This window comes from Trichosurus vulpecula, chromosome 3, assembly GCF_011100635.1.
Source record: "Trichosurus vulpecula isolate mTriVul1 chromosome 3, mTriVul1.pri, whole genome shotgun sequence".
Taxonomy (NCBI): Eukaryota; Metazoa; Chordata; class Mammalia; order Diprotodontia; family Phalangeridae; genus Trichosurus; species Trichosurus vulpecula.
The window spans coordinates 218455698-218481788 of NC_050575.1; the positions used below are offsets into that span (position 1 = coordinate 218455698).

The 26091-nt window shown below is 37.8% G+C and overlaps 1 protein-coding gene across 2 annotated transcripts in view; it reads left to right on the top strand.

Annotated features, from left to right (window-relative positions):
- TTC27 (tetratricopeptide repeat domain 27) overlaps positions 1 to 26091 on the top strand; it is a 240078-nt gene that overhangs the window by 119999 nt on the left and 93988 nt on the right. For both annotated transcript variants that reach the window (XM_036752705.1, XM_036752706.1), the window contains exons 11-12: positions 17687 to 17782; positions 22731 to 22853. In XM_036752705.1, coding sequence (XP_036608600.1) covers positions 17687 to 17782; positions 22731 to 22853 — 219 coding nt within the window. The remainder of the gene's footprint in view (positions 1 to 17686; positions 17783 to 22730; positions 22854 to 26091) is intronic.

The following is a 26091-nucleotide window of genomic DNA, read 5'->3' on the forward strand; positions in this document are numbered from 1 at the left end:
TACTCATAAGAGGAATAGCAAAAAGGTTATTTTGGCTGGATTGTAATACCTGATTGAGAATAATGTGTAATAAGACTGGAAGGTAGGTGGGGGCCAGGTTGTGAAGGGCTTTAAATGCTGAACTAGAAGAATATCTATTTGCTTTTAGTTTATTGAATCTGAATGGATTTTCCTAAAGGGTGGGTCTGATCAAATCCATTCAGCAGCTACGTGGAGGATGGATTGGAGTTGAGAGATACTTAAGGCAGGGAGACTAATTAGGAAGCTATTGTGATAATCCCTGCAACAGGTAATGACAATGCAAATTAGAATGGTAATTGTGTGGGTGGAGAGAAATGGACATATGCAAGAGATGTTGTAGAATTAGAAATGTTAACATTTGCCAGTTAATTGGATATGTTAGATCTGTGAGAATGAGGAGTTGAGGTTGTAAACCTATGTGTGATGGTTCTCTTAAAAGGAATAGGGAAATTTGGAAGAGGGGTGTTTTTTGGTTTGTTTTGTTTTTTTGGTGGAAAATACTGAGTTCTGTTCTGGAAGTGCTGAGTCCCAGATAGTTATAGAATATCCAATTTGAAATGTTCAGTAAGCAGATCAGTCTGGATTGCAGGTAAGGAGAAAGAGTAGTAGTGGAAATATTCACACTCATCTCTCTGTCCCTCTCCATCTTTATATTTCTATCTCCATTTCCATCTCTATCTCTAGGAACCATCTGAATAGAGATAATAATTGAGCCCATGGGAGAAAATAAGGTTATGAAGTGAGAAAATGTAAATAGAAGAAATGGGTGGCCAAGATTGAGCATGGTGGTACACTTACAGTTACGGGGTGTGGCATAGATTAGATGGTGATCTATCAAAGGGTACTGAGAAGGAACAGTTTGACTAGAAGGAAGATAACTAAGAGAGACCAGGGTCACAAAACCCCAGTGTAGAGACTGTTTAGGAGAAAAGGGGTTCAGAAATGTCAAACATTACAAAGAAATCAGAAAGGACAAGAATTAGATTTAGCAATTAAGAAATCATTCATTACTTTGGAATGCAGTTCAGTTGAATGATGAGCTTAGAAGCCAGATTGCAAAGCAATGTCCCCAGTATCATAGACTCCAGCTCTTTTATAGGATCCCCACTACCTATTTCAAATTCTAGTCTTTTGGCCATCACTGTTGTCAACCTTAGAAATAACTGTTCATGTTGCGTGGATTATTTGTACACTTTATTTCTCCCCAATATAATGTGAGCTTTTTGCTGGTAGGGACGGTTTCTTTCTTTCTTTTTTTGGTCTTTGTATTCCTAGTACTTAGCCAAACAACAAACACATAGTAAGTGTGTTAATAAATACTTGTTAATTGCTGGAGTTGAGTATGTGGGTGACCAAAGTTGTCTATTTCATTGGATGTCCTTCCTGAGTCCATTACAGAATGATAGATTGGAACAACTGTTTGTTGGGAACAATTGTGAACACATACCGAGTTTTCTACTTAAAAGGGAAACATGCCTTTCATTCTGCAGGCCAAAGTGAATAAGCCTGTGCATTTCTCTTTTGCTTTGTGAATTCACAGATGTGCAAAGAGATTTCCAGCAAAAGCTTAGATTGGATCCAAGTTTTCTCAATTGATGTCAAATTCTGGCAGCTTTTCTATGCCCATAAATGCAGTTATGGCTATACAAGTTCAAACTCTGCCATCAGAATTCTGAAGAATTTATAATTTTCCTAGTGATTCCCACTAACTCTTCAAGGAGAGAGTCTTGCTTTCAGAATGCTGTTCAATAACTTTAGATACCAAAAGAGTAGCAGTGATTTGTTGCTGAGAAGTTGCTTCTCTAAAGCATTATCTCCTTTCCCCTCAAAAAAATCTTCCAACCCAGGCAATTTTATCAGTTTGCATTAGAATTGGGAGCCCCTCCCCTTACAATTTTCTTGGTATTCCTTGCCTGCCTCTTACTGATCTGGTTCCCTCTGCTTCGTTCTTGAAATACACATAATTTGAGTTATTTACCTAAAAGAATGAGCAGGAAAGTCATTCAGCCATCATTTCATTTTTACTTGCGTCCTCTAATGCAGCAGACAGTACATTCTTTCTCTTTCAGAACTGCACATGTGAAGGAGAAAATGCACTTTAATTAGCCTTCTGTGCCCTAGAGCAAGGAACTTGAGAGGGGAATTATTATTTCCACCAGTGGGTTGACTGCACATCCCATAGGAATGGAGGCAGTGGGAACGCTGTCTAGCTCCACTAAGATTTATAGGGTTTGAGTATCTTATTAATTAAACATGCTGGTTGTTCCAATATTGCACTTTTCAGCACAAGAGATTAAGTGCCAGCTCCAGAGAAAAGGGAAAAGACCTTGGGAGGTTATGAGATTTAAGTTTTTTTTTTTTAATTTAAATAACATCAGAGGGCATTTACATGAAAGGCACAGTTTTGTTCATTTGGAATACTTTTATGTCATTTCTGTTTTTTTTCTTTTTGGTGTTCATAAAAGTCGAGTTCGTTTTTGTTTAGTGGTTGCCCACTCTAAACTTAAAGAAAAAACTGGTGCTGTTTTGTTTCAAAATGAGATACTTTAATGTTTGGTTTTCATCCCTGAAAAGTTGAAAATGTCAGCTGTGAGAGATGGCATAGGGTAATGGGAAGATTACAGAAGAGTTGGATTTAGGGTCTTTCTGCTTTGCTTACTACAGCTCTGCCTTTTCATAAAACCACTTAACCTCTTCATTTCTTGGTTTCTTCATCTTTAAGATGGGAATAAAAACCAATTAGCTTCACGAGGTTGATATGACTAAAGCCACATTAAACTATAAAGCACTATTTGAAAATAGGCTGTAATTATCGACAGAAATGGAAATAAATTAGACATTTAAAAATAGAGATGTGGAATCTCAGTTTAAAGAGTTCAAGGGCCAAAGGACCTGGATTCAGATTTTGATTCTGACACTTTTGATTTGTGTGATCTTGAGAAATCACTTAACTTCTCTGGGTCTCAATTTTCTTAACTGTAAAATGGAAGAGTTGGGAGCCATCATTCATTTCAGAACTAAATCTGTGATTTTATAACATGTTCATAATTATCAACAAATACTTACTGAAATAGAAATGTTTAGTCTGGAGGTGAAAGTAATTCTCTTACATGCTTAAAACCTTAAAGCACCATATAAATGTGAATTGTTGTTTCTATGGCACTGAAATAATTCTTTCCTGATACCTATTACAGTAGGTGGTGCCCTCACAATGCCTTGAATTTTTAGGCTTTTAGTTCTTTTAGATACTTAGACTTGTGACCTGATGTGAGATGAGCCAAATTCCATCCTCCCAGACAGATGCATGAGACTTTAATTCTTGGGTCTTCTCAAGTGATTCTTCTCCCCTACCCTGGCCTTTTAATCTCAGGTTTCTAGACCTCAGAGTGAGAAATAGTATTTTTGTAAACCCTAACTCATTTGATCTTCAAATGGGGAGAAGTTTTGGAACAGCTGTAGGGAGTGTTATTGAGTGCTATTGAGAATTGGTTATAGAGGAATAAAAGGATTGCAATCTTCTAATCCTGTGTTATTCTTGTTAATGTCCTTCAGTAAATCCTCTAGAGTGAATCTACACAATAGATGCCTTGCCCTGTTGGGAATATTTTCCTGTCATTGTAATGCTTGGGCTATCCGTTTTTTATCCTCTATTCCCACTACATGACTATCTCATCTCCTTTTTCCTGCACTCAGTTGTGTGCCTGCTATCATTGGTTGTGCTGCTTCCTTACACTAACTCACCATTGCCCTTGGGGTCATCTACAATTATGTTTATTAAAGGTCATCATTACACATGATGCACAGTTAATATAGCATAACTGAGTTAGTCATGGTGCTGAAATGATGAGTCTTGATATCAGAGACAGTCTTTGATCTTATATCCTACTTTACCCCTTCTGTTCAATTTTACACTAAAGTTCTAGAACTATTCAGTTGTAGATTATTGTCTGTTTGCATTCCTTTTCCAAAATACTGTTGCACAAGTACACACATACATGTACTAATTAGTACTAGCCCAATGTCTTCCCATTCAACTGGTATTCATGATTTGTTCAGAGTGTATCCTTCTTGTGAGTTTGAGTATAGTGTGAGGTGTGGGATTCTTTTGAATGGTCAAAGGTCTCACTGTGGTTTGGTTGAAGGAATTAGGGATAGTCAGCCTGAATGAGAAGGGTCTTTCATAGTTCAAGCATTTGAAGGTCTGTCACTTGGAAAAGAGAATAAACTTGTTGACTCCAGAGGGCAAAACTAGGAGCTATGGGTGAACTTTTTAAGATTACTATAATGGAAATTTTCTTAACGAGTAGAGCTAACCCCAAAATGGAATGGGCTGTCTTTGGAGTTAAGGAGTTCACCTTCACTGGCGGCTAAATGACCACTCTGTCCTATTCCTGATTGGCATCGACATTCATAAGATTATTAGACAAAGTTATTTTTGGGATTGATCTAACAAGGAATATTTTATGATGTTAACATTTATGGGAGACACTTTTTGGGAGGAGACCCTGAATTTTGCATTACGAAGTCAAATGCTTTCATATAATCAAACAATAACAAACACCATCCACTCTCTATAGTAAATTTTATTTTTATGACCATAATATGAAGGAATGCTATAACAAATCTATTGCAAAACCCTGTTTGTTCTCTTCTCATACTTTCATCCATGGCATCCTTAATACACATGTAAGCCATTCACCTATTTTTTTTAATTGAGGCAAGAAGGTAGACATATAATTAGGTGATTACTCATTTCTTCTCTATTGCCTTTTGGGAGGTACAATAGTACCATCTGATTTTTCCTCCCAAGCTTGTGACTATTTTCCTTGAAAATTGCTTCTTTAAAAAATTGTGTGCCTTTGAGTACAAGTTTCTTCTGAACATATGGGCAGGGAATATTATGACAGGAAGTTGATACCCAAGATAAGCAAGGAGAGATAGTAAGAAAGGTCTTGGTTCCTTTTGGTGAATCACCTGGCTCAGGTGAATTACAACTTCTGGAATGAAAAAAAAACCAAAAACTTCTGTGACTGCTGAGTCACTGATGTTTGAAAGATTATGGAGATCCTGAGAAGTATGGGTAGTATGAAGAAGGGCAAACGTCCTGATTTTTTTAAATAGTGGAAAAGACTTAGGTCAGTTAGCTTGTCTTTGATTCTTGGGAAAATTCTAGAATTGGGCATTCAAGAAATGGTTAATTAGTGTCTAGTAAAGCAAAGAATTATTACAAAGAGTCAGTATTGTTTCATCAAAATAACTGTTTCCTTTTTTTGGCAAGGCCACTAAATTGGTACATAAGGGTTTAAGTTTACCTAGATTTTGACACTGGAGGGACCAGGCACATCAGACAATGAAAAAAAAGGTTGTAAAAAAGTTATAGATCTGAAATAAAATTTTTCTTTCTACAGTCTCTTGTTTTCTTCACCTTATGGATTAAAAAAAAAGTGCACTGGATCAACTGACACAGCTTGGTCCTCTGAGGTACTCTTAAATTCCAGTTCTAGTGTTTTTATTTTTTGGGGAAGGGGATGGGTTTCTTTGGTATGGATATCAAAACTATTTTTCCCCCCAATTTATTATTTATTCATTTCAAGCATTCTTTTTTTAAAATTTTGAGTTCCGCGTTCTCAGCCTCCCTATTACTTCTTCTCCCACCCACTGAGAAATCAAGCAGTATGATAGCAGTTATACATGTGAAATCAGGCAAAACATATTTCCATATTAGCCATACTTTTTTAAAAAAACAAGAGAAATAAAGAAAGTGAGAAAACTTTATTTCAATTGGCGGATAGCATTTTTTCATCATGACTCCTTTGAAATTGTCTTAAATCCTGTATTAATCGGAGTAGCCAAGTCTTTCACAGTTGATCATCATTACAACATTGTTGTTACTGTGCACAGTGATTGACCTCACCTTGCATCAGTTCACATAGGTCTTGCCATGTTTTTCTGAAACCATTCCCCTTGTCATTTCTTAGAGCACAATAATACTCCATCTCAGTTATATGCCACAACTTGTTTAACTATTCCCCAATTGATGAATATTATGTTGATTTCCAATTTTTTTACCACCACAAAAAAAGAGCTACTATAAATATTTTTATACAGATAACTCAGTTTTCTTTCTCTTTGATCTCTTTGGGGTACAGACCTAGTAGTGGTATTGTTGTGTCAAAGAGCATGCACATGTCTTTTGGGCATAGTTCCAGGTTGTTCTTTACTATTTTGCCAACAGTTCATTAGTGTACCCATTTTCCCCTCCAGCATTTGTCATTTCTGATTAATGGAAGGTGGTACCTCAGAATTGTTTTAATTTATATTTATCTAATCAGTAGTGATTTAGAGCATTTTTTTAACATGACTATAGATAGCTTTGATTTCTTCTGAAAACTGCCTATTTTTCTCCTATGACCTTTTATCAATTGAGTAATGGCTCTTATTTTTATAACTTTGACTCAGTATATATTTGAAAAATGAGGTCTTTATCAGAGAAACTTGCTGTAAAATTTTTTCTTTTAGGCCTGCAGTATGTAATGTAATTTCCCTGATTATCTCTTTTAATTAGTTTTAGTTTAGCTTTTGCTTTGTCTGAGTTCACGTTTGCTACCCTTGCCTTTTTTTCCTTCAGCTGAAGCATATTAGATTCTGCTCCAGTCCTTTATTTTAACTATGTGTGTATCTTTCTGTTTCAAGTATGTCTCTTGTAAGCAACATATTGTTGAATACTATTATAATCCATTCTAGTTTTTAATTTTATGGGTAAATTCATTCCATTCACATTCAGTTATGATTACTAACTATGTATTTCCCTGCATCCCTTCCTCTTCTGTTTCTTCCCTTTTTTTATCCTGTTCCTCTTGAAAAAAATCTATTTTGCTTCTAATGTCTCCATTAATTTGCTCTCCCCTTTCTCCTCTGCCATTTCCCTCCTATTTCTCTATTGGGTAAGTTAGATTTCTATATACATGTGAATGTGTGTGTGTATGTGTGTGTGTGTATTCTTCCCACTTTGAACCAGCTCCATTCAGAGTGAGGTTCAAGCATTGTGTGTCACCCCTGCCTCCATTTCCCCCTCTACTTTAAAGCTTGAGTGCCCCTTTTATGTGAGAAAAATTTCCCCATTCTACCTCTCCTTCTCCCAGTGCATCTTTCTTTCTCACCTTTTCATTATTTTGGGGCATCATTCCAACATAATCAACTCACACCCATGTTCTCTGTCTTATGTTAACTACTTTTAACTGTTCTAATAATAGTAAAGTTCTTGGGAGTTACATGTATCATTGTCCCATATAGGAATGTAAGCAGTTTAACTTTATTGACTCTCTCTTGATAACTCTTTTATGTTTACCTTTTTATACTTCTCTTGAGTCTTGGGTTTGAATATCAAATTTTCTGTTCAGCTCTGGTCTTTTTTATCAGGAATGCTTGAAAGTCCTCTATTTCATTAAATGGCCATTTTTTTTTCCTCCCTAGGGGATTATACTCAGCTTTGTTGGGCAGGTTATTCTTGGTTGTAATCCACCTAGCTCCTTTTCTCTCTGGAATATCATATTATAAGCCCCCCATTCCTTTATTGTGGAAGCCACTGAATCTTATGTTATCCTGATTGTGGCTCCACTATATTTGAATTGTTTCTTTCGGGCTGCTTGCAATATTTTCTCCTTGATCTGGGACCTTTGGAATTTAGCTATAATATTCCTAGGAGTTTTCATTTGGGGATCTCTTTTAAGAGGTGATTGGTGGATTCTTTCAATTTCTGTTTTACCTTCTGGATATTGGGGCAGTTGTACTTGATGATTTCTTGAAATGTGTTGTCTAGGCTTTTTCTTTTATTGTGGCTTTCATGTGGTACAGTAATTCTTAATTTATCTCTCCTGGATCTGTTTTCTAGATGAAATATTTCACATTTTCTTTCAGATGAGATAGTTCACATTTTCTTTTATGTTTTCATTCTTTTGACTTTGTTTTATTGTTTGTTGGTGTTGTTAGCTTTGACTTGAAAATTCTAATTTTTAGGGAATTATTTTCTTCAATGAGATTTTTTACTTTTTTTTTTTCCTATTTGCCCAATTCTACTTTTTATGGAGTTCTTTTCTCCATTGAATTGTTGTACCTCCTTTTTTATTTGGCCAATTCTGTTTTTTAAGGAATTCTTTTCTTCAGTGGATTTTTGTGTCTCTTTTACCATTGAGCCAGTTCTGTTTTTAAGGTGTTATTTTCTTCAGTATTTTTTTTGTCTTTATTTACTAAAAATTAGCTCTTTTCATAATTGTCTTACATCATTCATTTCTTTTCCCAGTTTTTCCTTTATCACTCATCTCTTTCTTTAACTCCTCCAGGAATTTTTATTGAGCTTGGGTTCAATTAGCATTTTTCTTTGTGACTTTGGTTGCAGCTGTTTTCACATTCTTGTCTTCTTCTGAATTTATGGCTTGGTCTTCCCTGCCACGATAGTATCTTTTTATGGTCAGCTTCTTTTTTTGTTGTTTGCTTGTTTTTCTGGCCTATTTCTTGACTTTGACCTGTATGTTAAAATTGGGCTCTATTCACTTAGGGAGGCACTCTCCCAAGCTTCAGGCGTTTTTGTGCTGCTGTTTTCAGAGGTAGTTTTGGGCATCTGAAAGTTTTTTTGTGCTTCCAAGATGGTGTCATCTGGGAGAGGGATGGTCACTGCTCTCCTGGTCTGCACTTTGGTTTTTGCCCAGGAACAAACCCTGTTCCCATCCAGCCAGAAGCCCTAGCACTCTTCTTGGCTCTGAAACTGTGACTAGGACCTCCACTCCCTTTTGAGTCACCATCAGTACTTCTCTGTTGCCTGAAACTGTAACCTAGAACTGCTTATGGGCAGTAGAGTTGCCAAACTGCATCTGGTCCTATGCCCACTGACAACACAGGGGTTTCCTATAATCTCTTTCTGACCAGTTGTCTGATCTCCTTTCTGTCTTGAGGCTGTGAGCTCCCAAAGCTGCTGCTGTTGCTGCTGTCACAGCTGCCTCCAGCGCCCACAGCTGGAACTGCTGCCACCCTGCAGGCCATGCCCTCCCTGGTGTCACAGAGCTCTCCTGTCAGCTTCCTAAGTTGTCTTAGGTTGGAAAAATGTCTCATCCCAACAATTTGTTATCTCTGCCACTTCAAAATTTGTTTGGAAGCATTATTTTAAAGCTGTTTGGAAGGAAATATTGGGAGAGTTCAACTGGGTGGCTACCTTTATTCCACCATCTTGGCTCCAGTTCTTCTAGTGTTAAAGCATTTGATCAGATATTTCACCCTGTTTTTGTGGAATAGAGGTGTTGGCTACATGACACTACAGTTAAGTGGATTTGGACTTGGATTTGGTGTTGGACTGAGTCATCATTAACAGTTTGCTTTCATCTTGGCAGAAGATCTCCAGGATGTTTGCTATTTGAAAAAAAAATGGGGGGAGGGCTGACATGGATAAAGGGACAAATTTCATACTTATTGAATTTTCAACTACTACAAAGCTAGGAGAGATAGCTACCACACTGTTTGCTAAAGTGATGATACAAAGATATCTTGATAGGCTAGTACACTGGGCTGAATCTAATAAGATAAAATTCAATAGAGATAAAAATAATCTTGCACTTGGGTTCAAAAAAATCAGCTTGACAAGTACAAGATGGAGGAGGCATGGTTAGGTAACAGTTTGTCAGAAAAATATCTCTGAGTTTTAGTGCATTGCAAGTTCTATGTAAGTTAGCAATGATGATATGATGGCCAAAATAGTTAATGTGAGCTTGGGCTACTCTAAGAGAAGCATAGCTTCTAGGAACAAGGAAGACATAGACTACCATAGTGTGTCTATTCAGACTACCTTGGAAGTATCGTGTTCAGCCCTAGGGGCCACAGTTCAGGAGGAACTGTGTAGAATTGGGCAAATAGAAAAAAAGAAATAAAAAATCTCATTGAAGAAAATAATTCCCTAAAAATTAGAATTTTCAAGTCAAAGCTAATGACTCTATAAAATACCAACAAACAACCCCCCCCCATTTCTTCCCCTTTGTACACATATACTCAATCATGTATAATACACACACATATAATCATCTATATAATACGCATATGTAGGTACGCATATAAAAGCTAGAGAGCATATAGAGCAGGGCAGCCAGGATGATAAAAGTCCCTCAATTCATGCCACATAATATATAAGGACTGGTTGAAGAAACTGTTAATATTTTTACCTTGATGAAGAGGTGACTTGTGGGGGTGGAGGATTGTAGCTATGTTAAAATATTTTAAGTTCTTCCACGTGGAAGAGGGCTTTGATGTCTTCTGTTTGGTTGCACAAGACAAAACCAGCACCAGTGATTGCAAGTTGTAAAGAGGGAAATTAGAGTGCTTTCAGCAAAGATTCTTAACAATTAAAAAGCTATTATGAAATAGAGTGGATTATCTTGGTAATTTCTGATTTTGCCCTCATCCAAGTCTTAGGTAGATGTTGGTTTGACCACTGGTTGGTATATGTAGGATAGTGGAGATTTATTTTTGAGTATGGGCTGCGCTAGAGAGCCATGGAAGTGTTTATCTAATTCCCATTGCTCTGATGTAGTTTCAAGTTCATAATATTCCAGTTTCATTTATAACAAGGATATATCAAGAAACTGTGCTGTTTCTCTTCAGGAAAGACAAAGTTCATTTCTTTTAGTAGGCATTACCTTTGTTCATTAGATGATGATCTCACATGAACAGTCATATTCTTGAGTAAGGTTTACCACCACCTCTTCTAAGGTATTAATGCTCCTTGCCATTTCACTTTGTTTTTTCGCTTGCCAATTTCATCTCTGTTTTATTTCTTCCAGTTACACTTTTGGCCTTTGTGACCAGGACATTCTTTTCTCTGAGGCTTTACTTGGACATGTAGAATTACTCTCTTCTGCTTTTACCTCTTGGGCTTCTCTCAGTCCGAGATATTTCTGGTGTTTTTTCCTCTTCATTCATATTTCCAGCTTCAGTTTTTGGATTGTAGGCTTCAGCTCATGGGTTGGACTTCACTCCCCTATTCCTAGGTAGAACGGGTAGGTACTGCTAGATCCTCAGGTTCGTGGCAAAGTCTAGGCCCCACTTTCTGCAAGAATCATTTGGCCTTGTCTCTTTCCTCAAATGGTGACCCTGGCTGGGGTGCTGGTTAAACTTTGTTGCTGTTGATGATGCCCTTGGTTCACCAGTGTTGGCTTCTGGTCTGGCCTTGTCTCTTGCCATTGATGGAAATAGAGCTTCTCAGTCACCCTTGCTGGGCCTGGGTGCTGGTCTGGCCCTATTTCTTGATGACAGTTGTGCCTCTGTGTGATCCTACTCTGGTTACTGGTCTGGAACAGATTTGTGTACTTTGTTGCTCCATGTTTGGTCAGCATGTGAGTCTGGACATCTTTTGTTGCAGATGAGGATGGGATCCTTGGTTTGATTGCACTAAGCATGCTACCCTGGCCCTCTCCTGTGAGATTGGGTTGTTTCACTTCCCCTTCCACCTACCCTGGCTTGTCTTTGCTCTGAAATTCCACAGAATTCTTGATGTCTTTTTGTGTAGTCCTGGTCTGAATAAAGGAGTTCATAGCTGATTCTCTTCAGTGTTCCATCTGGTGAATTTTTAGATCTTTACCATGCTATTTGTGGGAGTTCTAGGCTGCTCTAAGTTCTAATATACTGCTTGTGGATGGTTTAAAATCAGGGAAATTATTGGTATCCTCAGCTCCCTTTCTTTCCTATTTTTATTTTTGTCCATTCTTCCAATTGCAACTCTAGAAATTATAAGGGACCATGCAGGCCTGAGGGCTGTTTTGTATTCATTTTGTTTCATGAGTCTTCATAACCAGAGAATTCATTACCATTCTTCTGCTGATCTTTTTACTTAGCTTGGCATGTCCTTAGGCAGCAGGCATAGTCTATTCTTGGGTCATTTGAGAGTCCAGGACCATATCCACTCCAGGATGAGGTCCTAGAATAGGACTTTTGTGGAGTGCATGTTTACAAATTAGTATAATTAACATGGTTGAAGGTAAAGCTGGGGAAAGGAGAGATAGATACAAACTGCTCTAGAAAAGTTTAAGGAAGGAGAGAGTGCTTTCAACAGGAATAGATAAGGAACAGAGGAAACACCAGAAGAACTGAATCTTTATTGAAAAAAAAGATTTAAGCTTGAGGACAAAGAGGATTAGTAATTCAAGGGAGAAGGACAGTGCTTTGGTAAAGTGGATTACTATAGGATTAAGACCTTTGAAGGGAGGGAACTGAGGACAGCAGAGAGTGATGGACCAGGAGAAGCAGGGAAGCTTGAAATTGAGGGCCAAGAACAAGTTCAGGAGAGTGACAGTGGGAACAGCTTACTTTCCAGTAGAATGCTTCTTGAGGCTGAGATTATTCTTCATTTTTTCTTTGTATCCCTAGTGCCTAACAAAGTGCCCTACACATAGTAGGCACTTAATAAGTGCTTATTGGATTGGATTAGGAAAGGCAAAAAGATGAGAGATTGTAATCTGCTAGGGGGTAGTCATTTTAATTGATAGCTTAAGGTGTTCCTCTGTTGGTGGTTGAGGTAGGGCACAGATGAAGGTTTTGGAGCACTGAGGATATTGACCTGGCAAGCCAGGATGTGGAAGGTGGCATCAGTGGGATTACTGAAATTATCAAAGATGTTACTCAGCTCTTGAGGAATACTACTGTGAGGCAAATGTTGAAGTCATTGTGGAAATAGGGAGACTGAGATGGGGAGGTAATAGCAGAAAGAATCTACTTGGGCTAATATATTCAAAAGCATGAACTTCAAGAACAGAGGTTGTGCCTGATGGTGGCAGAGGGAGAGAGTGTGGAGAATAGTGGGGAATGAAGAGTAAGCAGAATTCTCCTCCTGGCCCTGTATCTTGTAGGGTATGAGATAGTTTTTTTTCTTTTTCATGAAATAATTCAGTAATTTCTTTATTCCAGTATTGTAATCATATGTTTGAAACTAGAAGTCATTCTCTCTCTCATTTTTATCATTCCTCCAACCTTTCCACCAGCTAAAGAACACTGGACAGAACTATGTGACCCTTTTGTTGTTTAGTTTCTATGAAGGAAAGCCAAAAAACTTTCAAAATATTTTCGCCAAGATAGTTTAAAAGTCTCATTATGTCTTAATTTGTTCTGACTGCATTTGACCGAAGGACTGAAAGACTTCTTGGATGGACAAAAGAGTGATGTAATCAGTATTGTCTCACACTGAGAATTGTACACAATATTTTATAGTGGAAGTGGTATATAAATTCAGTTAAGTATGATATAGGCAGCTCCCAGCCCTCCTCACAAATGTCACTTAAGTATGAATGTTTAGGCTGGTCACGTATTCATCTCTCTCATTTTACCTTCTGGGATTCCTCAGTCTCTTCTTTGTTCTTGGCAGAGCCTCAACCTGTCCTCTTTACATTTTGTCTTTCTGAAAATTGTGCTTCTTCACACTCACATTTTATGAGTTTTTAGCAAATAAAAGCTCTTTCCCTGCTCTGTTCAGCTACCACACTATTCATATACAAAATTTATAAGACCACTCAAGCCTTTTATTTATGCAAAAATTTTATATTCTGCCCTGTTTGGAGACCAGACTGCTCAAGTCCTACTTGAAAACTATGGGTTTTTTACACATGGATTTTTAGCAATTTTTATTAAACAAAAGTGTTCTTTTCCACTTTCAGCTATGAAACCATTCACCTATGAAAGGGATGTTACCTTATATTTTTTTCCCCAAGATGATTTATTTTTTTTTCTTTATATCAAAATATTTTTTCTGCTCTTTTCAGCAGCAAAACTGTTATATCTTAAAAGGCAATACCTTACATAGAACAACAAATAATTATTTGATTTTGTATGTATGCTGCAAGATAATTTATGCAATTAAAAGCATTTCTGGGGGGTAGAGCCAAGATGCTGGAGAAAAGGCTAGGACTTGTCTGAGCTCTCCCAAATTCCCCTCCAGATAACTTTAAATAATGCCTCAAAATAAATTCTGAAGTGGTAGAATCCATAAAAGTGTGGGGTAAAACACTTTTGCAGCCCAAGTCAACTTAGATGGATGGCAGGAAAAGTCTGTCACACAGGGTTGAGAGTGGAACGCAGTCCAGCTCCAGTGCAAACTGTGCAATAACAGACTGAGCCCCAGCAAACCAGCAGCAGGCTTCAGGCTTTGGGGCTAATTGAATCAGTGCCAGCAGTGGCGCCTTTCAGATCTCTCAGCCCACAGACAGCAAGGGGGTCAGACAACTGGTCAGAAGGAGAATATAGAAGTCCCTTTGCTGGCACAAGGTGCAGGACTCTCTTGCATTGCCTATATGCAGATTTGGGTTGTAGTCCTATGTTGCAATCCTGGGTTGCAGTCCCAGGGCAAGGTGGAGCACTCGTGCATCAGAATTTGTGACTACAGGAAGGTGGGACTTCTGGTCACAGTCCCAGAATGGAAAAGAATGCTTGTGATTGCTCATAGACCAGAGCACAGGCCAGGAGAGAAGTAAACACACCTCTCCTTAGATCATAGCACCTGGGAAGAACTGAAAACTTACAAACTCCCAGAACTAGCTTTGAAAACAGCTGCACAAAATACCTGAAGCTTGCCCCTCCACCCTGGGAGCAGAGCCCGATTTTAACATATAAAGTTAAAAGTCAAGAAATAGGCTGGAAAAATGAGCAAACAACAACAACAACAAAAAGAACCTGACCATAAAGTTACTATGGGAACAGGGAAGGTCAAAACACAAACTCAGAAGAATACCACAAAGTCAAAACCGCTATTTTCAAAGCCCGCCCCAAACAAAACAAAACAAAACTGAATTAGTCTCAAGCCATAGAAGAGCTCAAAAAGGATTTTAAAAATCAAACAAGAAAAGTAGAGGAAAAATCAGGGAAAGACGTGAGAGTGATGTAAGAAAATCATGAAAAAAGAATCAACAGCTTGAATCAAAGAATCAAAGAGGAACAAAAAAAAATAAAGAAAATAACACCCTAAAAAACTGATGATAAAAAGGGACACAAAAATCCACTGAAGAGAAAAATGCCTTAAAAAGCAGAATTGGCCAAATGGAAAAGGAAGTACAAAAAGTCACTGAAGAGAACTCCTTAAAAAGTAGAATTGGTCAAATGGAAAAAGAGATATAAAAGCTCAATGAAGAAAATAAGTCCTAAAAATTAGAATTGATCAAGTAGAAGCTAATGATGCCATGAGATATTAAGAAACAGGAAAACAAAATCAAAAGAGCGAAAAAATAGAGGAAAATGTGAAATTTCTAATTGGAAAAGCAGCTGACCTGGAAAATAGATCAAGGAGAGATGATTTAAGAATTGTTGGACTACCTGAAAGCTACGATCAAAAAAAGAGTCTAGACATCATCTTTCAAGAAATTATCAAGGAAAACTGCCCTGATAATTTAGAACTGGTTGATGAAATAGAAATTGAAAGAATCCACCAATCACCTAAAGAGAGATCCCCAAATGAAAAATGTCCAGGAATATTATAGCCAAATTCCAGAGCTCCCAGGTCAAATAGAAAGTAGCCAGAAAGAAACAACTCAAATATAGTGGAGCTGCAGTCTGCATAGCATGTGATTTAGCAGCTTCTACATGAAAGAATCAGAGGGCTTGGAGTATCACATTCTGAAGGGCAGAGGAGCTAGGATTACAACCAAGAATCACCTATTTAGCAAAACTGAATATGATGTCCTTTGGGGGAAAAATGGCTATTTAATGAAATAGAGGACAGTCAATCATTCCTGATGAAAAGACCAGAGCTTGTCCAGGGCCACATAGCAAATGAGTATATAGGGACAGATTTAACTCAGCTCTTCTTGACTCCAGACTGATCCTTCTATCCACTGAGCCACCTAGCTGCCTAAAAAAATTTCTCACCCTTTTTGTTGTTGTTCAGTTGTGTCTAACTCTTCAGTACATACTCTTCATGATCCCATTTGAGGTTTTCTTGGCAAAGATACTGGAGTGGATTGCCATTTCCTTCTCCAGCTCATTTGACATATGAGGAAAGTGAAGCAGATAGGGTTAAGTGACTTGCCCAGGGTCCCACAACTAGTAAAAGTGTCTGAGACTAGATTTGAACTCAGGAAGATGAGTTTTCCTGACTTCATGCCTGGTGCTCTATCCACTGTGCCACCTAGCTGTTGCCTTGTAGTTCTTTACAACTCTAAAATTAGTGTGACTATTCGATCCAAGAAGCATTTATTAATTTGTTTAGCCTTTTATGTTTTAGAAAGCATCTCAAAGGTGTGTTGAGATGAATATTTCACTTAAGACTTGTCAGAGTTCACCCCAAGCACCTTTTGTGAAAGCACTACTCAAATCAGCTTCTATTTCCTCATCTATAAAATAAAAGGGTTAGACTTAATGGCTTCTAAGGGTCTTCGAACTCTAAATCCATGATCCTATAATCTTCAGTATTCTAATGGAGCTGTTAATGTTCCCTCCAGTAATGTTGATTATAGTCCATCTATGGCTGCCCTTGCCCATGCCCTCCCATAAATTTGTACAGGTTGGTCCAGCCAACATATTCAGACTCTTCCTTGCTTTCTTTTGACATTGTAAGGATACCAGTGGAACACATTGACTGTCTAAAGTTTATCCCTTTTTCTTGCTATGTGACTAGCATGGTTATCTGTTTTTTTTCACTTATACAATTCTTTGTTGACATCCTTTACTTTCTTTTTGTAATTTTTTTGGGGTGGGGGGTAATGAGTCACAGTCTCCTCACACCCACGAAGGTGCACCTCTCTTTAGTTCATCAGATACTACAGTCTTATAGCCACGCAGCAAATTAAATCAGTCAAACCATATAAAAAGATGTGATTTATGCAGAGAAGGTCATGATGATTCAGAGTTAAGATCTGTAGGAATTTGGAGGTGAAAAGAAAACATACCACTTTTCCAATGTCCTTGTGAAGCTGGCTCCTAGCTGTCTTGTGATCCTGATGATATTGTTCTGCGTTTGTGTGTTTGTGAAAGAGAATTGCTATATTAATTTTAATAACAGATTATGTGAAAACTCTTACAGCTGTAGTTGCTGTTTAGATAACTGGTCACTGTTTGCATTACTTATTACCCCTTAGGGCATTGTAGAGGTGCAGTGCTTTTTCAAAGAAGGCTGCTTCAGTGCCATGCTGCTCTGTTTGTTGGTATAATTTCCTAATGTTCCATGGCCATGTGTTATTCTAGAGTATGCTACACATGAGTCCTTTGCTCATCTGTCATCCAGTTATTCCACTCCAACTACACATATAACTGCTTTAATCAAAGCTATATTTCAATAATATTGAAGAAAACTTTATAGTCAGGATAATCTGCTTTTGTTTATGTTCAATAAACAGCAAAATATTCTTAAGCAATTAAGTCTTTAATTGGTCAATGGGATTTTACTTATTCCAGAAAGTACTCATTAGAATTGGAATGGAAATGCTAATTTGAATTTATTTGCATTAACAGATATGAAAGTAGATGTTCTTTATATATCTTGAATATGCCTTTGGGGAACTGGATTATTGTGGTTAAATAAAACCATTGTTTCCTAGTCAATTTTTTATTCATGGTTTTGTTAAATTGCTTTAAAAATTTTAAGTTTCATGTTTATTAGGACACTCTTTCTTGTGTATAAGTTCCTTAAACTTGCATCATTATTATTTTTCAGGCTCTTGCAGATCAATTTGAAGATAAGAATACTTCTGTATTGGAACGTCTGAAAATTTTCTATTGTTGCCAGGTGCCAACACGCTGGGCTATACAGGTTAATTTCAACACTACCTCTTTTTTTTTTTTTTTGACATTACTTTAAGTGGTTTCTTAAATTTCACTAGAAATCACTGGTCTCAGATGCTACGAATTATTAATTTGAATCACTAGTTATAATTTACCATGTTTGAATTTTTAAAGTTTTAATTAAAACAGTTGGACATCTAGCCTGAAGAAGAGAATAACTGTTACTCCCAGTTAATGTTTTCTTTAAAATCACAGTCTGCAGAATCTTAGTGAAGTAAGAGTTTAAAAAAAAAACCTATACTCATATTAATCCTGGAAATAATACAACTGTTTTGGTACAAGCATTTATTTTCCAAAAAACTTCATACTTTTAAGGCTTAATTCTGCAGCTATAGTCACATTTCAGTTGTACTATTCCCAAGGCATCAAAAAGTTTTTTTTTCTTTAAAGAGGGGAAGTTTATTTGTAAGATCACAGCATATTAAGTGTGTAGCATAATATTAATATGTACATGGTACTTTTTGTATATGGTCCTTGTATCTGAGTTCAGTAGGAAGATAATCCTGGCCCGGACCTCATATGTAGAGCTGCATGAATACCTGGTGCAATTTGAGAAACGCTGAATGAGGGTAACAGTCCCTGGTTTCTACCACTCACAGTTTTGCAGTGGTGCAGGTGTGCTGACTTAATGTAGTGGAATGATAGAGCTGAAAGGGACTTGGTGGTCCTTTAGTACAAGCTCCTTAATTTGCCTCTGAGATATCTAAGGCCTATTGAGGTAAGTTGACTTTTCCAAGAACACACAGCTTAGTAAAGAAACTAGGATTGGAATTTCAGTTTCCTCTTTCCTAATCTTGTTATCTTCTCATTGATCACTTTCCTGGGTTAAGTACTGTGAGTTCCTCCCCTCCTTCCAAAAAGTGGAGTGATGTATTTTCCAGCCCTAGCAGAGGCAGTCTGGAAATGCCCAAGGTGATTCTACAGTTCTAATCTGAGTGTAATCAAAATAATAATTTGAAACCATTGCTGTCTTAGGAGAAAAAGAGATACATCAGAATTCAGGCAGTAGCTTCTTTGTGATGAAACCACTATGTGTTTAGACAGTTACATTAATATAGATTCACAGTATGGATTATATCTTAATGTTCAGTGACACATGAGTAGGTCTGGGTGCTTGCTTGCTGGAGGTCCTTTTATATTTTGAGGTAGTCTGCAAAAAATATTGGAAAGTAAAAGGCTTTAATACATCATTCCCAAAGTAATAGCCTTTTCATCAGGAAGGTGTTAAGTTAGCAGCTGAAAGATTTTTGGCATCTGTATGATTCTGAACTACGTAATTTGTTAAATGCTTTGGACCATGTGGCTTGTAGGATAAAAATATCAAAATCTGTAAAAGTACTATAAAGCTTATGTCTGTTGAATGTCCATCTTTTCTTTGGAATCTGTCTAGAACAATCAGGCATTGCTCCAAGTCATTGTTATTCCACCTTCATAGCTCTGGCCATTGTATGGCATTATTCAGGAGAGATTGCTGATGCTCCCTTTTTCACTGAATAATTGATATAATCTCACAGTGAGCAATCACTATCCTTTTTACTCAGAGACCCATTTGTATTGTCTATTCAGAACACATTCCCAAACGAATACTTTAGTTTTCAGGTTTCCCTATTCAGGTTTTGAAAATATCTCAAAATACTGTGATTTCCCCCAATAGTTCATGTTTATGTTACATGATAGGATAATTTATTGTTCTTTCTGTCTGTTCCATTGTGTTCCATATTTACCTTTGAGAGGCACCATAGTGAATAGAGGGCTGGACTTGAAAATAGAAAGACCTGAGTTCAAATTTTGCTTCTGTTACATATTGGCTATAGGACCATGGATGTGTCACTAAACCCCTCTGATCCCAAGGTAACTCTCTAAGACTATAAACTTCAGATGAGTTGCCATCTACACTCCCACAATCAAGTGTGTGCATATATATGTGTGTGTGTGAATATGTGTGTATGTACACACAGATTTGTTTATAAATTTATATATAATAAATAGGTATTATAAGTTATATATGTGTGAAAAGTAAGATGTCATATACATATATAATGATTCTGTGTGCGTGTGTGTGTGTGTGTTTGTGTGCATGAGAAAGAAAGAGACACTGATATAGTAATATACAGGGTGTTCCAAAAGTCTTAGTGCAGTTTAAACCTTTTATTTGTGTGTATCGCACACATGCAATCTATGTATCTATATTCACACAGAGAGTCATTTTTTAATCTTAATGGTAGCCTTTCAGATTTCTCTCTTTTTATCATTTTGTCACTTTTGGGACAATGGTTTTCTTCTTGTTAAAAAATTTTGAAACCCTGTCATCACACTAATCCATGAAGTAATTTAACGAAACTTTAGAACTTCAGGGATTCAGCCATTAATGTGAGTGCTAAGACAGACTGCAAGCCCTCAACCCCTTAAGACGAATTTCGAAAGTTGCTATGGCTGAAAATTCAATCCTTCTCCAGCCAGCCTGGTGATGAATTATTCAAAACTTGGCTGGGGGTTAGTCTTGGAAGACAGAGGTATAGTCCATCATCCATCCTTGTTGCAGGCCACTCTGAGCCTTTCTAGCTTGCTGTAATGCCTATCCAAGTCTGTGATGCACTGATAGAACCTTTGAAGACCTCAAGCTACTGCCTCACCACAAGGAGGAAGGGGCTTTAAGTGGAAGAGTGTGATGATGAAGAGAAAAGCCAATTATTATTCTGGTCTCACTAAGATGAAGGAGTGTCTTGTTCAGGAACCTCACCTACTTTCCTGTCTTTCCTTTTTCTTCCATTTTTAGGGCCATTTATTAGCCGCCAGAGCTTAAAAGTAGTCCCCCAACATGGGAATGAATTTGTAACATTAAGTAAGTTGATGTTCTCCAAGAATATCTTTGGAGTATATTTGAAAAATACTTTGTAAAAACTGTTTCTTTCAAATTGTTTATGATGTGTATCTGTAGAAATACTGCTAATTGAGTGAATTTAAAATATTGTGGGAATAGTGTATTAAAACCTCATTGATTTGGGTTAGTTTGAGAAGGTTAGACTGAAGTAGGTAAAAGTACTGAATCTTTATTATTATTTAAAATTAAAGGTTTATTATTAGTACATTGCAGATGCCTCAGTATTTAGGACAGTTTGTTTTATTAAATGTATAGATAGTATCAATTTGTCATTGCGAGGTGATGAGCTCATTTATCTAGCATCTTCAGGAACTACAGTAGTTCATTTACCTTGCATCTTTATTTTCACCATTGGGGATAGAAATTTTATAAAATATAGCATAGTACAGAATTTGACCTTATGCTAACTGGCCCCAAGTAGCTTTGCTTTTTGAGCTTTTATTTTTATATAGCTTCCTCCTTTTCTTCCCTTGCTTTTGGACTCTATCCTCCTCATTGCACACTGTGGTTTACCCTATGTAACTTGCTAGGAGTGAGCTGATGAACTAAGTTTATTGGAATTGTATCTATATTAAGAGTAAATTGGTTCTGAATGAGAGCCTGTGTAGTTTACATATTAAGTTATCAAAATCACAATCTTTTTAAACTTAATTTTTATTAGCATCTTTTGTTTTTAGATTGTCATTTCCTAACATATTCCTATCCCCATCCAGAGAGCTATCCCTTATAACAAAATAAAAAAAAAAAAAAGAAAAAAGCAGTTCAGAAAAGCTAATCAGCATCTCAATCCAAAACCACATCTTTAAGAAAGTTATCCCTAACAGGCCACATTAGTAAGATGCAACTGGCTTTTGTGATAGAAGTAGGCTAGTTGACAGCCCTTCTCTTGTATGCATAAAGCACTTAAGCTTTCCTGTTCTAGCCATCTCTGTATGTGGCATTTCTGACTTCACAGATTAGCAATGAATATAGTATTACCACTTACCAGCAATACATATCAATTATGTAGTCCACTAAGACTTTTGGAGTACTCTGTATATAAGTGCTTGTGGGCATTTGATACTCCTTTGTTCTCTTAAATATTTTAAGAGACAGCCCTCCCCCTTCCCCCCCCCCCACCTCTCTTCCTTCAGTTTTCTCATATGTGTCCACCTTCACTCTTTATGGAGCAAGAGCTTATTAAACAAAGGTCACATTCCACAGAATTCTAATAAAGAGGCTTTCTGCTTATCAGCTGATCCGCCTCTCTAAAGAGAGTGATTATGATACTATGTTGGTCTCACGTAGGCCTTACCGCTTAAATAGGATCTCTGTAAGAGGAAAAGACAGACAGAAGAGTATCGGCCTGGAGTCAGGAAGACCTGAGTTTAAATTCAGCTTCAGAAGCTTTCTAGCTGTGGGATCCTGGCCAAATAACTAAACTTTTTTCTGCCTCAGTCTCCTCACCTGTAAATCTGGGGAATAGCACCTACCTCCCAGGGTAGTTGTCTTGATAAGATGAGATATTTGTGAAGTACTTTATAGACTTTGAAGTGCTATATAAATGTTAACAGTTTTTGAACACTAGATACAAGTGTCTCAAGTGGACTATTGTTAGACCATTATGGGATATGTGTATGTGTGTACATGCAGACACACATTCATGCACATACACATGCGTGTCTATATGCATATATATATACACACACTTATATGTATATATAACTCTGCGTCTGTATCAGGGAATGTCAACTAATATTAACTTGACTCAAAAATAACACTGATTGTAAGCCTCTCTCAAGCATCCTAGTATAGTGTGTGTGTGTGTGTGTGTGTGAGAGAGAGAGAGAGAGAGAGAGAGTTGTCTAAAAGTCTTGGTGCAGTTTAAAGTTTTTACGTGTGCTCGTGTGTATGTGCGTGTGTGTATACACATAGAGTATTCCATATACACACATATACACACATATATACATAATGTTCTATACATTGCATTCCATATATATGTCTTCCTGTCTGTATTAAGAAGTGTTAACTCATATTAACTTGCTTTTCCTAGCGCCAGCTTGCAACTTTGCTTTTCGAATTGGGATGCACTAGTTCAGCCCTTCAGATCTTTGAGAAATTAGAAATGTGGGAAGATGTTGTCATTTGTCATGAACGAGCTGGACATCATGGGAAGGTATGTAACCGAAAATCATCTGTACTGATGTGACACTTCATTTATTGTGCATCTTCTAAATAGTTTGTTTTTTCCAGTGTGGTATGTCTGTTTAGGTTCTTCACAATTGCCCATCTCTCCTCTAAGTGCTTTATTTAATATGCTCTTCCAGACCTTTTTTTCAATATGATGTTCCCACTTCATTCTGTTCATATTGTGTGTGTGTGTGCTAGATATTAAAAGTTTCAGGAAGAACAGTGAACTTTTAGAACCCACTACGTTTTATTTTAGTTTTCTTTCTAACTGTTCTTCCATCAGTTTTATGTAGAACAACATATGGAAACTTCACATGCAAGATGCAGAAAGTTAGACGATTCCTTCTTGATGTCCATAGGTTCCCTGTTGTGTAGTCAGCTGTGGGACAGAGAAGTGACGTAACTAAGAGGGAGAACAGCTGGCAGACCCTATTCAGGAAGGTCCAAAGGGTGTGACAGTCCCTCTTGAGGAGGACAAATTGTCAGACATGTAATGCATGTTGGATTCCACCCTTATGTTGTGTGATAGGGAAAATGTTGCAATATTTCTGTTGGTTGCTAGTACTGTTGTTTCCCCCCTCCTTCTCCCAGATGAACATAACTTGAAAGGATATCAGTGGGTGTTAGATTATAACTGTCCAACTAGGTGGACATACTGAAATCAAATAACTTTGTGAATTGAAATTTAAAATGGATAAAAAGCTGTTGAAAATATAGAAAATGTAGTATAAAACAGTAAGTCAACTAGCATTTACTAAACTCATATTTTGTGCCAGGCACTGTGCTAAGTGCTAGGGATATAAAGAAAAGCAAAGGCCAGTCCCTGCTCTTAAGGAGCTCACAATCTAATGAGAGAGACAGCATGCAAATAACAATATACAAGCCAGATATAGAGGATAAATCGGAGATAGTCAGTAAAGGGAGGGCACCAGCATTGAGGGAAACTAGAAAAGGCTCTTCACAGAAGGTGGGGCTTTAGCTGAGACTTGAAGGAAGCCAGGACAGCCAGGAGGTAGAGATGAGGAGGAAGAGAGTTCCAGGTATAAATATGTACTGAGCTGGGAGATGGAATGTCTTGTGTGTGGAACAACAGGGAGGCTGGTGTCACTGTGTCAGAGTCCATGGAGAGGGCACCAAGGGATAAGAAGACTAGAAAGGTGGGAAAGGCTTGATTATGAAGGGCTTCAAAAGGCAAACAAGATTTTATATTTGATCCTGGAGACAACAGGGAACCATTGGAGTTGCTTGGATAGAGGGGTGACATGGTGAAATCTAGGTTTTAGAAAGATTGCTTCTGCAGTTGAATGGACGGTGGATTGGCTGAGCAGCCCCTCAGCCGTCGCATTACTCCAGGCGTGACATCGTGAGGGCTTGCACCCACCGGTGGCAGTGTCAGGGGAGAGAAGGGGGCGTGTATGAGAGGTGTTTTGAAGGTAGAAATGACAGGCACTGGCCGCAGATTAGATATGGAGAGTGAGAGAGATTTCAGGATGACCCACAGGTTGTAAGCCTGGGTCATTGGGAGCATAGTCTGCTTTGGACAGTAGTAGAGAAATAAGAAGAGAAAGGAGAGGGTTTGGGGGAAAATCGTGAGATCAGTTTGGGATGTGCTGGATTTGAACGTCAGTGGGGAATCCCATTCAGGACACCCGCTGGATTGCTGGGGATGCAAGGCTAGAGGCCAGGGCTGGACAGGCAGACCTGCACAGTGATGATGATTGAGACAGTGGGAGCTGATGAGATTGCCAAGGGAAATAAGATCGATCCAGAAGAGAAGAGGCCCAGGCCCGAGCCCTGGACTGGCATCGTGTGGGTGGACACGTAGCAAAGAAGGGGAAGTGGTAAGACAGAGAGCAGGAGAACCAGGAGAGAGCGTTGTCTAGGAAAACCTAGAAGGAAGAGAATGTTAAGTAGAAAACGGTGACAGCGGTAAAGGCTGCAGAGAAGTCAGAAGGAGAAGGATTAAGGAAGCCAGATTTGGCAATTAAGAGATCATTAGTAACTTTGGAGAGAGCAGTTTCAACTGAGTAATGAACTCAGTAACCAGAATGCAAAGAGTTAAGAATAGACATAGAGGAAAGGGAATGGAGGCCCCTACTGTAGATGGCCTTCTAAAGGAGTTTAGCCACAAAGGAAGGAGAGATATAGGATGATAGCTAGGTGGGGACAGGTGGATCGAGTGAGAGGTTTTTTTTTTTTTTGAAGGATAAGGGAGATATGGACATGTTTATAGGTAGTAGGGAAACAGTAGACAGGGAGAGAGGGAAGATTAGTTGAAAGTAAGGATGATAGAGGGGACAGTCTTCTGGAGAAAATAGGATTGAATTGGATCACTTGTGTATGTAGAGGAGTTTGCCTTGGTAAGAAGAACCATCTTATGTGAGATGGGGTGAAGGTAGAGGTAGTGACAGAAGCCATCTGGGAGGTGTGAGATAAAGAACAGGGGAGAAAAAGGAGCTGCGAATGGTCTGGGCAGAGAGATTGGAGGAAGCCTACTTATTCACCCCTTTACATCTACTTTATAGTCAACTCTTTCTTGGCTACGCTAAAGCAAGAAAGTAGAAGCATAAGTGACCCAAAATAGTAGATAATGAAAAATAACTTGTCTATGAAATGGGCATGTATTCATATCATCTTTAGTGTATTTTGTGTAGCTTAATAGCAAAATTCATTTCTATTACCTGGGCGTACCAATTGTTTCTTTTTTTTTTTTTTAGAGCAGTTGAATTAAGTGAATGATGTATTATGGCAAAGCCGATCTAGACTTAAAAATTTGCTCTGCGGTACTATAGAATCATATAATTTTAGATTTTAAAAAAGTGACATGAGATTCCTTTCTCATCCTTCTCATTTTAGTGATGAAAAAATTGAGTCTCAGAGAGGTTAAAAGACTTCTCCAAGGTCTCTTATTGAATCTAGATCTTCTGATTCCTAATCAGGTGCTCTTTTCACTATACCACACTGCCTTTCTCCCCTAAGTAGACCATCCACCTTGGTTAATCAAAAGTTAGAGATATAAAAGTCTCAATTAACATTTTAGATGAATAATGTAAGAGTATGAACTCCAAAAAAAAAGAATCTGGAGTCCTTGACTTAGAAATGTGGTAAAGTTTCCTCCTTCCTTATAAGCATTCCTTTGACACTGAAGCAGCAAATTTTGAATATTCTTTTTTGTATATTTCCTTGGACATACTATGTGCTTTATAAATGTTTGTTGAATTGAG